We start from the raw sequence: 15,439 nt of genomic DNA on the forward strand, positions 1-15,439 counted from the left end.
GAATAACCAAACCAACATTTGAGATGATGTGCAATGAAATTGGTCTGCTAATTAGTCCAGCTATCTAATCACATCCTCTGTTGAGGCAAAGTCAGTTTTTTGTTGCGCATCAAGCGATTAATTCAGTAAATGTGTTTCCAACGTAGATCATGCTTATATCTTCTTGTTGGATAAAAAAATTATCCACCCCAATTGAGCGTGCATAATTGTTTTTATGCACACTTTTAGAATTTATGCACATCTTGGCTTTCCAGCCAGCATTTTTGCAAATTTGCTTAAAAATAGGTGAATGGAAACATAGCTTGTGGAATTGTTTGAAATCTCCTCTGAAACAACATCCGATTTCTCAGAATATTGTCCTGCATTTGTTCTCTATTCAATCTCATTACAATCTAGGAGGAACAATTGAGACACAGAAGAGATCTCATTTGTGATTTATCTTAAAAACGGTTGAAACATACGTGTTTTTAAAGATTCATGCTTCGTGTTCCTGCGGCTCTTAAACTATAATCAGTGCGCAGCCCACATGGAGGCCTAATTTACTGAATCCTCCAAGGTTTTTTGCTGTCGATTGGCAGTACTGTATTATGGCTGAAGCCCTCGCGGCTATTTCTAACAACTTTATCAAGCTCTCTGGTGTGATTTCAGCATGATTTCCCCTAAATTCGAAGTGCTTTTAAAAAAGTCAATCGGCAAAGCGTGGTGGTGTCCTTAATGCATTAGATGAGGCAGGTGAGTAAAGACAGTGACTCAGACGTCAGGGGAGAAACGCTTTGTACGAGCCATTGGCGATCTGCAAGAGCCCCATAAAGCCCAGAGCTGAGCTGTTTCTTTTCATGGTGCCTTTATGTTTTGTATTCCCTGTGAAATGAGTGAGCTGCTGCCGTCTGAGGGGAAGCAAAGCTTCAGATCTGTGAGGCGTCTCATAAAATATGATGAATATGTTTCGATCTTTCTTTCCTACCAGATCTTTCGTTCTCTATCTAGCGTTGCATCTTTCTCTCTTGTAAGCCATTTTTCACTGTCTGTCTCTCTCTCTCTCCATCTGCATCTCTTTCAATGTCTCTATGTTCTTCAGTGTGTCTTATACATAAGTAATGACTGACCTTCAGTTTACTAAAATATTTGCATTGGTTGTGGTTGGACCAGCAGTGCGAGTGGAATTGTTTTTTATAAATGCACCATTTCTCCCCAAGTGAGCAGCTTTATGTTTGAGAGCAATTTGTTTTTCTATGTTTTAAAGGTGTTTCATGTCTTCTTCCTCAGACTCTGAATATAGTGACACCGCGTGTTCGTCCGGAGGACTGCAGCGTTGGTCTGCTCCCGCGTAACCACGATAAGAACCGCAGCATGGACGTCCTCGCTGTAGACCGCTGCCTGCCTTTCCTCATTTCTGTTGACGGCGAGTCCAGCAATTACATCAATGCTGCGCTGATGGACGTAAGTTTCATTGCTTTGTTAGAGGTCACCTGGCCTACATTGTTTAATGTAAAAAGTCTAGTCTTGCATTGAACTTTAAAGGGGTAATATTTTTTCCTACTTATAATGGTATAACAGTCATTATTTTGGTATTTATGACCAATTTACATCTTTTCTACAACACTGGAATAAATAGGCCTTTTTTTTTCTTTTCTTTTTTTTTTACATTGATTGCAATTAAATCGTTGGCGGCTGCATTTGAACTACACTATGAAAATGTAGCTTGACGCTATAGGTTACTTGTAATTTAAAATAGTTAAACTAGAGTCAAGCTATACTCTTTTTAAAAGTTAGTTAGCTATAAGCTACTAACAAGTAGCTAGCAACACTGAAGTTACATAAGAGATGATATATAACTTTCTAATGATGCAATTCATAATGTAATCAGAGCAATAGTTTTTTGGCACAAAAACAATGAGGGTTTTTTGAGCGAATAAACTCATTTAAGATCATCAAACTTGAACTGATACATTTACACTATATACTACTAAAATGCTACATAATTAAAATACCTAAAATGCCATGTAGGGCCTTGAATAGTTTAGTCATTTTTGGATTGGTTTATTTAAGGACTAAACAAACAGATTCACTAGAATGAATGACCAAGGACGAAAACTATAACGATAAAGATTGACTTCTGAAAATCGTTCTAAATATAAAAGAATAGCAGACTTCACACCACAACTATAACGGATATCATTGGAATCACTTTCACAATAATTTTTTTCTAGCTGATGAATGATAATAACATTGACAGCCAATCAGAATCCATCCTGATTTAAAGAGATCAAACCTTTAAAGCTGCAGACGACAAATTTGCAGATCACGCTTATTATAAACAGAACGTTATCATCCGCTGGTGTGGACGCTAATATACTTAGCTTTATATATTTATAACGGATATATAATTGTATAGTATTTTAAAGTAAATAACTAAAACACTTTATATTACATCACTTCTCATAGTGCGCTCGGATAAATCCCACGTAAGCGGAGCAGAACGCCCAGGAGATCACACAGTGACAATCTCACAAACAAGCCAATTTAACAAGTACAAGATTAGATCACATCTCCGTAATCTCCACACATAGATCATAATCACACTCGTACCATAAACCAGCATCTTCACGCAGCATCCAAAAAGGATAATCAAGGCAGAAGACACGCACCTCAGATAAAGAACAACGAGATGAAAAAAAGAAGATAAGCAGCAAATGAATTGAACGGCCAACCCGTGGTAGAAGAGTTTGTGTGCTTGTCTCAAACAGAGCCTCGGCAGTCCATGTCAATGAATCCCCTGGCAAGGTTATCACTCAGTCTCTGTGTTTCCTGTCCCTCTGCAGGTCTCCATTAAGTTTTGGTCATTACACATGTGAGGCACGTTGGGATGTGTTGGGTCCAGGCACATCTTCAGTGCTGGAAGGAAGAGTTAACTTGTTCTCTTATTGATTGCTCTAGAGTCACAAACAGCCGGCAGCCTTCATCGTAACACAGCACCCTCTGCCCAACACCGTGGCCGACTTCTGGAGGCTAGTGTTCGACTACAACTGCTCCACCATTGTGATGCTGAATGAAATGGACGCTGCGCAGGTATGTGAGGTACTTGACCCCCTCGCCTCCATTTGTTATCTATTGCACTTCTTAAGGTGGATGATAGGGTTCGTTTTCCTCATATTGTTAGATTGCTTTTATTGGATGATTCTCAATCTAATAAGAGGGCTAATCCAAAATTGCAGTCTAAAGCAAAAGGTGTTTGTGCATACATTAATATAATAAATTATATATAATATAAAAAATTGACACTACTGTTCAACAGATTTTTTTTTAGATTTTTTTTTTATGCTTTTATTCAGAAAGGATGCATTAAATTGATCAAAACTGACAGTAAAGACATTTATAACATTACAGAATCTTTATGTTTCAAATAAATGCTGTTCTCTTGAACTTCTTATTCATCAAAGAATCCTGAAAAATTGGTTTCTACAAAAATATTAACCATGACAACTGTTTTCAACATTGATAAAAATCAGAAATGTTTCTTGAGCAGCAAATCATCATATTAGAATGATTTCTGAAGGATCATTTGACACTGAAGACTGGTGATCACAGGAATAAATTACATTTGAACATATATTCAGATAGAGAATATTTATTTCAAATTCTAATATTTACAATAGCACAGTTTTTACTGTATTTTTGATCAAATAAATGCAGCCTCGGGAGCATAAAAATCTTTTGAACGGAAGTGTATACAGTATGTATATGAAATATATGCATTCAGTGTATATAAAATATATAACTAATATAACTTTTAATAATGATAACATAACATATTTGTATTTTTGTTTCCATCACTGTCTGCATTTTAGTGTACTGTCAGAAATTTGCAGAAGTTAAGAATGAGATGATTCAGTTCAATAAATGGTCTGAAGTTCTCCACTCTTTTCCTTTGAGTTCTGAAAGTTACATTATATTTTCATAGTATAACAAACTCTTTTATCTCGGAAGATCAAAGGAAGTTTGATTCATCGTGATGTGACTCATTTAAGTTTGAGTAAGTGAGGGATCATTGGAACAGATTTCTTTGGCACACTGCAATTTGAGTTCAAATTAGTAGACTTTAAAATGATAGAGTTATTTCTATTTCTCCTGCACTCTTTAGATGTCCATTATTGAGTCACGTTGTCTGGATGTGAACTTCTGCTCAGTGTTCTTATTTGCCGTAATTCTTGCCCCCGCTGCAGCTCTGCATGCAGTACTGGCCAGAGAAAGGCTCCTGCTGCTACGGCCCCATTCAGGTTGAATTCATCTCCGCTGACATTGACGAGGACATTATCAATCGCATTTTTAGGATCTGCAACATGGCACGAGTAAGTGGGGTCAGTGCACAGGGAAGGGACTGTTGGATGTTTAATAACTCTGCGTGACGGAGTCAGAAATGTGTTCATTTTATCCTTGGCTGATCCACAAGCTCCAATCAGGTCTGTCAGAGCGTTGTCAGTGTGTGTGGTTTTTTTTTTCAGGCCACGGTGCAAATTTGATATGTACACTACAATTCAAAAGTTTGGGGTCTGTAAGATATTACTTGCATGTGTCATTCTATTATATTAACACTTTACCAAAATTAAGCTCAAATGGAATTAAGAGGTTTTTGACCTGCGAATTTCTGACATACATGTTTTGTCCATCATTAGAACGGCGACATCTGCGGCAGTAAGTGCATTGCATTATGTTTTCATCAACTTACAGGTTATAAAGTTTATTGTAGCTATATGGGAGCTCAGTTTATGTCATTTGGCCAAAATCCCATGTTATTAAAGATGAAGTGCTACGCACAAGCTATTATGGCAGTTTGGCTATGATTGGATGTCAAATGATAGACTAAGACACTCTTCTCCTCTCCTCAAATACACTAAACATTAACCTTTATATTTAGTGTTTCTTGAGTAAAGAAATGCTGTACTCATTCAAAGAACAAGTTCTTTATTTACCTTTGCATTGCAAACAAGCAGAGACTGTCCAAAATGTGTGAGGCACTTCATTCAAGATTGAGGCTGGGCAGAGTTACGAGTTTTCAATGACAGTTTGAGGATCCAATGGAGTTACGAGGTTTAGTCTCATGCTCCCTTCAATACTTTTCATTCATTCAATATTTGCAAAACCCACAGATGTAAAGGGTGACCAATAGGAATGCTAAAAAAAAGGCGAAATATAGAGAAACAAGGTTTGCGCCCGACAGCGACAATATGTGTGTATACATATATGATATTTACATATTAATTTTGCTTTCTGATCATATGTTTATTTTGTGATAATGACTGACTAAATGCTTTTTTACATAAAATAACCAATTTCATAAAGAACTTTTCAAACATTTCAGCATCAAAACAAAAGATAAATTTAAAAGTTAGTGTGTATTTTTCCTGCTGCTAAATAGATGCTTGTGAACAAAAGTCACGTTCACCAGAGGAAACCGTAGCAACAGTAAGACGATCAAATTATTCCTGTTAGTGTCATTATCAAGAAATAAAAACTGTTTAAAACTTAAATTTTTAGTGTTTTGATATTTTTATTTTTTACTTTTTAAATGTGATTTTGTGTGTGTGTGTGTGTGCTACTAGCACTATCAAATTGAACTAGAAAAAAAAAAATTTTCAAACCGATTTCCTGATGATGAACCTCAACAGATTAGCCATTTTGAACCCCCATGTATGTCCTTATATACAGTACATGTGCACTGTATCAAACAATCCTTACTGTGACTCACTAAAATAAAACTGCTTATTTATCACAAAAATCCTACAGCTCAAGAAGAGATAAAAATTCACTTAAGTCCCTTTGATTTGACTCCTAATGCGACAGCAGTTGAGTTAGTGAAGTGAGAAATTACATTAAGCCAAAAAGGGTCCACGACTATATAGTCCTTCTCAATCCACATGATTTCAACACTCAGCACATCTCATGCGTCTTTCAGCGTGATTCGTTTTGCTAGCCACATATGCATGAGCACAAAAATCACATTAACTTGACCACCACCCTGCACCAGCTGATATAAGCCATGGATCGGTTTTGTGTAGCAGATCATAGTTTTTTTTTTCTTCTTCTTTCTTCTTTTCCATGCGAGTTAGCTTCAGCGTTCTGTTGGTGCACATTAGCAGTCATTACTGAAGCTTGACGTGTTCCAAGCGTCTAACGTTACAGAAGACTCATCCCGCCTCCTCCTGCTTTCCTTCTCTTTTCTTCCCCCTCATTCTCTTTAACCGCTGGTGACAGGCGAGGTTTACCGGGTAGCTAATCATTGTCGGCGCAGCATAGCGGCACAAAATAAATAAGTGCCACAGCTTCACAAATTTGCCATGAAATGGCTCCATCGATGGCAAATTGTGTGAAATATGACTCTCATTTAGCTGATCCAGTCTGACTGTAGTATCCAGCTGACGTCTCTGTTTGCTTTTGCTTCTGTTTTGATGTTTTATTTTTTGCTTTTCAGTGTCACTGCAAGAATTGGAGGTACTGTGACTGTTATATATCCAGACAAAATGCTTACAATCGTTTACCAGCTTGCATTGCTTATTGTTTCAAGGGTGCTATTTCAAAGCTAGGGAGAATTAACTGGGTTCTCAGTTATTTTTAATTTAAGTATCAACTTTGTTTCAGATGTTTCTTTTAAAATACGTAGAGATAAAAATACGTGAGAACGTACGTCACAATATCACTCATTTACATAATTCCCCCAAGGCATATGCAAGAAAAAAAGTGGGTGGAGCCTTTTTGGCTTCATCGCTCTGTCTCCTCTCCACCAGTAAGCTGGTGTGTGGTGGGCGTTCTGGTGCAATATGGCTGCCGTCGCATCATCCAAGTGGATGCTGCACATTGGTGGTGGTTGAGGAGATTCCCCCCTTCTATGTAAAGCGCTTTGAGGTCTCAGAAAAAGCGCTATATAAATGTAACGAATTATTATTAAAGAATTTTTGAGTTGAGTGTGTTGAAACTGATAAGGTAAGGGGCGTGACATTTCCCAAACACACTCAAAGTAGTCGACCAATCACAACACACTGGTCCAGCTGACCAATCAGAGTACATTGTGTTTTGTCAGAAGAAGGGGCTTTATATTGACAGGAACTAAACAGAGTGTTACTGACAGACTGGGAAGAGAGGAGCCGCAACAATGTAAAATGTCAAAAAAAATAATGTTTTTTTAACATTCAAGCTAGTAGATTCCAAAAACTAAATCAAGACTCTCTAAAAGGGCATAATAAGGCCTCTTAAATCCAATTGCTTTTGGAGAGACAACTAAAATGTTAAAGTCAACATGAAAATGCATTTAAGCTTCTTACTTTAACCCTACAAACTATCCATCAATTGATTTGATCATGAAGTGAAAGCCTCTACTTAGTGAAACATGAGTTGACAGTAATGGCTTCTGGATAAATGTTCTCAAAATATCTCCTGTTCTGCTTCCAGCCTCAAGACGGCTACCGGCTGGTCCAGCATTTCCAGTTCATTGGTTGGCCAGCGTACAGAGACACACCATTGTCCAAACGCTCCATCCTGCAGCTGGTCAGACGACTGGCCAAGTGGCAGGAGCAGTATGACGGAGGCGATGGACGCACGGTGGTCCACTGCCTGTGAGTGTGACCTCCACAACACAACGCTATTATGCACAAACCCAGAAACATAGAAACGTATGAATGGGTTAGTCTTGGTTGGTGAAATCCTGGGAGGAGCAGATTTGACTAATAAAACTGAGAAAAACACATAGCAGAACAATGTTGTATGGTATGTGCTGTATAAACCTGATTATAATGCCTTTCTGATCATATCTTAATTGTAAAATTTTTGTGCTTAATGTCAGACTTATTTCTTTATAGTTTTTGACATATGTTAGACACTGTTAATGTAGCTCAAATGAGTTTAATACAGCACATTTAGACCATTCAAGATGTGCATTTCACAGCTTTTCATCCAAGTCTGTGTGCACCTCAAACCAGTCGATACAGAATCGTAGATTAAAACTGCAGCTTTAAAAGGACTAAAGGATAAAACCGCCCAGCCTTTGAGCCAAGGACAATCTTATCACCGTCACAAATTAAAGACAGAGAGATACAAAAGATCTGACAACTTCATTACTTTCCCATCACTGTCAAAAAAGTTCAGCTGTTGAATGCAGAGCAGTTTCCCTGAGAGAAATTATTTAAAAATGTCACAGTAATGCTGACATTCTGCAAACCGCACGATTCATTTTGAAGATGATTGTCTCACATTATTGTACTGATGCTAATCGTGTAAAACTGACCCGTGATCAGTGATAGTTATTTGATTTAACATTATTTCTGCAATGTCCTCTGTTTAAGCAGACATCCAGACTCAAATACCAACCCTCAGTCTTGCTTTAGTAATCTAAAGCAATTTAGTAAAGACTAAACCTTTCTAAACCTTACATAATACGACATCAATGGTTGGAGGTTGGAGGGAATCAGCCTACGAATGGCTGCACATTACACTGGGATACGAGAAACTGTTTTAACATGAAAATAAAACGACACACATCAGCTTTAAGGTTGGAGCTGTGAGGACTACGATCTTCAGAAATGTAGCATAAGTCAAGCTGTGATTTTATGGGATATTAACTCTGCTTATCTGTGACATTACGGGATGTGTGATTTGTTTCTCATGGCTTATTGTTGTTGATCTCTTCAGGACTGGTGGAGGACGCAGCGGGACGTTTTGTGCCATCTGTAGCATCTGTGAGATGATCCAGCAGCAGAACATCGTGGACGTGTTCCACACAGTAAAGACACTGAGGAACAACAAAGCCAACATGGTGGAGACAATGGTGAGCTACACTTGTCTGTCACAACAGTATATCTGCTATAAATTAGTGTGTTTTAGTTTTATTGTGTATTTATAATTAATGTGTATTTATATTTAGTATGTGGCTGGACATAATAAATGGACTTTTGACAAAGCCAATAGGCTTGTTACGTTCCAGGCATTAACATGAGTTGATTCTTTGTTAGTCATTTGTAGTTAGCTTCTTCTACACTAGTTCCGATCACAAGTCTCATCTAGTGGGAAGCTTTTGTTTTTTTATTTGCTATTTTCTTGTCTGCTGATCTTCATCGCTCTGAGACAGAAAAAGAGAGTAATCATTGGTTCACCTCAAACCCGAGACAGACAGCTGCACTTTCTGCAGTTCTAAAAAAAATCATCTTGTATCCAATTGAAGGCCATTTCAGGCGTATTTAGACATCTGTCCTGTACTTTTTTCACTGATTGCTCTCGAAACATCTCGCTCAGCTGGAGAAAACTGAACGATTCCACAGCTGTGCATCTGATATGATCCTTGACGAAAATATTACCCAGACGTCTTGGCCATGGACTGCTGGATGAACGTCTAATGCATATGGCACACTTAACTGGAAACACTTCAGGAGTTTCAAAGTCGTCATTTGATTGGTTGAATTCTACAGGATTTCCGGGAGATGTGTGTGTGTGTGTGTTGCATGATTTTTTTTATTTTTTTATGCACCATTCTATATGCATACAAGTCGTTGGAGGAAACATATAAAATCCTATCGGTGAGCTGTTGGAGAAAAATAAAATAACGGAAAAAAATATCAATCGTATAAACTTGACGTATGAACATAAGCATAGATATGCATAAGAACATTGATATGCGAAGTATTATGCGATTAAATCTCAACATAATATATTATAAACTATTATGCAATAATGAATATATCATACACTACAGTTATCTGCTGTGACGTCACATTCAAACTGAATTGTGAGATTTAGAGCTGCTTGAAGTGTAAATCGAGGGGACGAGGGCTTATTCACATAAACTTCCCTCGCCCCCTTGACAAAGTGGAACTCACTTCAAAATGGAGGCTCGGGGGAAGTGCTTAGGGAAGTTGGTGAGTGTATGTCTAAAAGTGAAGTGGAACGCACCCAATGAGTGCTTATCAGGATCAACTAAACACTGGATTTTCAAAAGTGTGAAGTATATAATGTTCACGGCATAGACTCATTAAAATACATCCAAGAGTTTTACACACCGGTCTAATATTGTAGGGACAAACGTTAAATTTTCACTCCCCTAAACATGATGCGGAACAAAATGAACTGTGATTGGTTTCTTTACATGTCAGTCAAACGGCCTCTGGGCGATCCTGGGCCAATGAAAGGTCTGGCTGTGCGAGACTAGGTTACCCATGGCCATGGAAAACCTGAGATTTCCGGGCCTGGAAAAGAAATTAATCTTTTATCCGAATAAATTCATGGAAATATCTTTTGTGATTTTTATGTTATTTATACTCACTTAAATAAAATACGTTAGCAGCTATAATTTCCTATTTGTGAGTTTAAAAAAACAGGTTTATGAGAAACAACCGGAATTCATTCATTCATTTATTTTTAATCAAATTTTTATTCGATTCTTAATTCTTTTAGTACTTATTTTTAATTATTGTTTTTAATATTTATAAATTTTTTTGCTAATTTATTTTGAATTTGAAATAATTAATTTCTTCTAAGGCAGTTTGTTCCGGGTTGGTTGGGGAGATATTGAAAATGTAAAATGTAAAAAGTAGTGTCTCTATACAAATAGCTGCATTCCTGCTTGCAAAAAAAAATTATAATAATAATAATATTAAAAAAATTATCTAGACAAGCCATTGGCTAGAGTGACATTCCTATTACAGTGTGCACAATGAAAATGTATCAACTAGGTATGGCTGCTGACCCTGTTTCTCCATTATAAGCAGATGTTTTTCCTCTAATAAAGCGTATATTGATCATACTGCATTATTAATGCAGGGGTTAAAGGGACAATGTCCTTTTCTCTGCCTTTGAACTGCTAATGACATGTTGCAATCGCTTCTGTTTTTGTTTAGGAGCAGTACAAATTCTGTTACGAGGTGGCTCTGGAAAGCTTGAACGCCTTCTGAACGAACGAAAGATGAAGAAGAGGGAAAAACAAGCAAAGCAATCTTCTCTTCTCCTCCAGAATGACATCTCATCTCATCACAAACTCATCGTTCAGGCTTTCCTCTGAGCTTCTGTGATGAGAACAGGGAACTAAAGTTCAACCCTTCACTGTAAAATACTGTATAAATAAAACAAAACATAATTTGCCATTTCTTTCTTCTTCTGTCAATGTCCAGCATCAGAGCGTGTATCCTGGACCGTGAAGTGATCTTGTACAGTTCTTTTCCTTTTTAGCTATACGCCTTGAATGTTACCCATCAATGTAAAGAACAACGGTGAAAAAAAAAAGCTTCTTTCTACATGCCAGCTGGGATCAACCAAATAGACTTTCCCTGAGCTCTGTACAGATTTAAAGAAAATTCAACAAAAAAAAATTTCAAAACAAAGCTTAAGCGCATTTGCAGAGAAGTGTGAGGATGGATATTTTTGTTATTCTGATGATTTTTGTGGTTCCTCCCTTCGGTGCGTTTTCACTCTGCCTGCTTTCTCATACACGTATGCCGCTCGCCTACAGACCAGCATAAAGATGTTCGAAAGTTGGAGGTTTTGGGTAATATTTGTTCTATTGCTGTTTCTGTCTTTTCTTTTAGTGTTTGTTCTTTCTAGAAATAGATGTTGCCATTTTGGTTTCTAGTAGGCAGTGAATGGTAAAGATTAAAAATGTATCTGAAGTATTTTCTGTTTGTCATTTGCACTTTATATGTCTGTTACCTCCAGGGGTGAATCTCACAAATAATGATATACTACTGTATAATAAGAAATTATATTTAGCATCAAGAAAATAGAGGCTATTTTAAGACCGTTAATTGTCTACTGTAAGGCAAAAAAAAGAAAATAATTGCATTGTCAAAAAAAATTATAAAATAAAGACTAAAAAAATTGCTTTATGAAAAAACAGAATTTAACTGAAATCATGTAATTTTTTTTTTTTTTTTTATGTCCTGGAACTTTTTTTGTGAGATTTACCCCCAAAGTATATTTGTATCTACAGTATGTGTAAATCCTGTTGCATCGTTTGATTTGAAGTGCCATACTCTCACATTAAACTGAAGGACAGCCACCAAACCATAGACGAGATGCATATCAGGAACATTGTGTCGCTACATTTTGACTAATAAACAGCTGGCAACTGAATACAACATTTTCTAAACCAGAATTTGGTTGAGAGGCTTTTCAAACTCCTCAAGCTTTCCGAAACTTTCCAAAACATCTACATGTTTTCAGTGTGATAAAAAGCAAGTGAATTTAACTGTAAATCCAAGAGTTTTGCACGAAAACTGTGACTTGACTGTGATATTTGTTTCTGAACTGCTGAAACGTATTTTGCAGAAGAATATATGAATGTTTCACTGAAAACAAAGGTTACGGCACCTTTTTTTTTTTTTTTTTTTGGACTGTGATTTTATTTTTTATCCTTTTGAATTTTAATGAATTCACTGCCTGCTTTTTGTTTGACTTCACTACGTGTATTTTTCATTATTTTCTTCGATGATTATTTATCATTTATTTGTCTAGCAAAGTGGTATGTAGAGCTGGTAATTTCATGACCATGGTGGTTCTGTTGTTTGGAATTGTGACAGCATTAATAAAGGGACCAAAATGTTGAACAGCAACTTTTCTTAAGCGCTGAAGTTCTGTTTCTCGTTCACTATCCCACAGTTCCCAGTAATGACATCCGAACATCTGCAACACTTTACAATTCTACAGACACTGAGGAAACAAAACTGTTATGGGGTCATTCTGAGGAAACAGTGCCATCTGTGTCATTTCATTTAAAATAGGTGGGAGGCTGCATCCCATAATGCAAGGCACTCGACTTGACCTTTCATTTCCATTGCATTGCATGAACCGGATGCCATATAAAAATAAAATAAAAAAATTGTAGGGTCCATTTGCACGATTATGATGTACTAAAAATGGAAAACCTTTTCTTGTGTGTTTTTCTTGTACAGACGACAACGTTGTCAAAATGATCCCCATTCTCATGGATCTGCGAAACCCACAAAAAACACTGTATTCTGCTGCCAGGCCCAGTAGCTGGCGATGTCACTTTGTAAAGAAACTACGCTCCTATAGACTGAACACATAATACGCATGCGCATGACGTCACAGTTTTTGTTTACACAGAGATGATAACGGTATCGTTTTCAAAAACTTGCATTTCAAAAGTTTGTGTTTTCAGGCCCCCAAAACACGGTCATGTAAATGAACGCCCAAAATGCAGAAAAAGTTTTTAGTTGAAAACAGGGTTGTGTAAAGTCATTAGTCATTTAATTGGCCTGCAAACAAATTTTTTTATACAAAAATCATAAAAGCATTGCATTATGACATCAGGAAATGCAGCGAGGTTATGTGAATACATTAAACCAATACTGTTTAAAACATTTGCAGATTGCATATAATGTACTATTAAAAATCAGAGAAAGTCAAGATGTTGAAAAAAAACACTGAAAGAAAATGATTTTGATAGTTGTGATAGACAAAAGGTCATTGCATGGGCCGTGCGCTCAGTAAACTGTGTTCATCTCCTCTGCCCTCATGAACAGACCCGACATCAAAGACAATGAGAACTGTGAAGGGTGAAGGTGCTTCTTTAAGTAGTCGAGACCCAGACTGCAGCAGAGACTCGTATAAAGCCAGACGAGTCTTCTGAGATCCACTCCAGACTAGTACAGAAATAACCTTTGATGTCATATAAGCAGAGGATATCTGATAGAAAACAGGAGTTAAAACTACAGAAAGAAGTTGTTGTGCTGTTTTCTATTTAAATTACATCTTACTGAAAAGCTTTAGAGACAAATTTATGAAAAGTTTGCAAATTGGTTTCCCCAGCAAGAGCAGAGTGGAAAACAGGTTTCAAAGTGCGCGTTTTTGTAGACGATACCTCTATTGTCTTTGTGTAAACTATTAAAACACAAATTTGTGGAAACGGTGACATCATGCGCATGCGTATTACATGTTCAGTCGAGGGCCCGTGCCAGGAGGGGGCAAAATCGGGTATTGACCCCTCAGATCAGTTTTCAATTTGTCCCCCCAACTATACCACATAATGTTTATTTTAGGTTTCAGACATTCAAATAGACATTTAATGAAGTACTATAAAAAAGACATTTCTAGTTTGTTAAATATAAATTCCATACACTGATGGAAGCTGCAATTATAATTTCAATTATAATTTGACGAAGTGAAAATATAAAATGTAATCTATTCTTCTCCCTGTTCAACAGCCACTTACTTTTATGTATTTTGGGATAAATTGATGAATTTACATGATGTAAATCCGAGAGATGCGATTATATAGTTATAGTAAACTGTAAACTTATAGATTATACATAGTAAACTATAGCAAACTACAGTTTCAAAGTACCTGTAGCGTTCCCAACACTGTTACCTAAAGTCATCCTTAAAACTAACTCATGACCTGCATGTACACAAAAATTTTCACACCAAAGTCATTTTCCACAATAATAAGTAGGGGCTGTTTTTCTTGAAAATGTAATTTTGACAGTACATATTTGTTTCCGGCCACACTAGAGAGATGTAATTCTTGAATTTTCATCACTGTGTTGTTAGCCTGTTGTGTGGGTTTATAGGTGAAGCGTTCACTATATTGAGGACTACCCATTATAACTCTTCTTGCTATTTCACACACAACACAGCAATTATGCTCCTTTATGAGCTGGAAAAGCGTTACTCGTTCAAACGAAGAGGTAAAAGATTCTTCTTTAAAAAAAAGAAGTTTGTGCTACGCTGAAATTCTTATTTCACTGCACCAAGACAAACAAGCACATCTTGATTCAAATTAAAGCAATAGTTCACCCCAAAAAAATGAAGAAGAAAAAAACCGTGTAAGGAACAGACTTCAATTTACACCCAAAAAAAGTGATTTGGGAGCAGTGGCTACCAAAAGCTATGAAAAGGACAAAAAAGTACCATAAAAAAGTATTCAACCACAATTTTTAGTGAATAATGACTTGTTTTGTTCTGTCTTCTTTGGGTTTTTCTTAATTGTGGTTTTGTTAATAATTTGTTGCTTTGGTACTTTGGAGTTGTCCTCTTATTGTTTTTCTTTTTATATTGTGTTAGGTTAGAAATCTTCTTATGATGTGTGTTTCCTTTTTGTTACGGTTAGTTTCGTAATTTAAATAAATGATTGAGCATTGTATTTTTCTTTCACGTGTCCTTCTTTGTGTTATGTTCCCCTTTCCACCAAATTTAAACAGAGGTTCGTAACATAAATTGGGGGCTCGTCCGGGATTACTCTGATTCATTTTGTTTTGTTGAGCTGATAATAATAATGGTGGTGCTAAGCAATCTCCGGGTAGGTAGAGTAAACCAGGGAGCCGTGTCTAGCGCCGTTCTCACTACGGTCTACTGATTTATTGTTTTCTTTATTATTTTTGTTTTTGTTTTTGGAGGTATTCCGGGGAGGCTTGCCTCTCAATTGGTACCCTCTGAAGACTAGAGA

The 15,439-nt window shown here is 36.8% G+C and overlaps 1 protein-coding gene across 11 annotated transcripts in view; it reads left to right on the top strand.

Moving 5' to 3' along the window:
• ptprt (protein tyrosine phosphatase receptor type T) overlaps window positions 1-12,602 on the top strand; it is a 246,281-nt gene extending 233,679 nt beyond the window's left edge. For 6 of the 11 annotated variants that reach the window (XM_082136320.1, XM_082136323.1, XM_082136326.1 and 3 more), the window contains 6 exons: window positions 1,267-1,440; window positions 2,938-3,078; window positions 4,224-4,349; window positions 7,444-7,607; window positions 8,680-8,815; window positions 10,878-12,602. In XM_082136320.1, the coding sequence (XP_081992446.1) occupies window positions 1,267-1,440; window positions 2,938-3,078; window positions 4,224-4,349; window positions 7,444-7,607; window positions 8,680-8,815; window positions 10,878-10,931 (795 nt within the window). In that variant the 3' untranslated portion in view covers window positions 10,932-12,602. The remainder of the gene's footprint in view (window positions 1-1,266; window positions 1,441-2,937; window positions 3,079-4,223; window positions 4,350-7,443; window positions 7,608-8,679; window positions 8,816-10,877) is intronic. The other 5 variants (XM_082136321.1, XM_082136324.1, XM_082136327.1 and 2 more) reach the window with 1 other exon arrangement.
• Window positions 12,603-15,439: the final 2,837 nt, after the last annotated feature.

The sequence above is a fragment of the Leuciscus leuciscus genome (assembly GCF_965113295.1).
Source record: "Leuciscus leuciscus genome assembly, chromosome: 14".
Taxonomy (NCBI): Eukaryota; Metazoa; Chordata; class Actinopteri; order Cypriniformes; family Leuciscidae; genus Leuciscus; species Leuciscus leuciscus.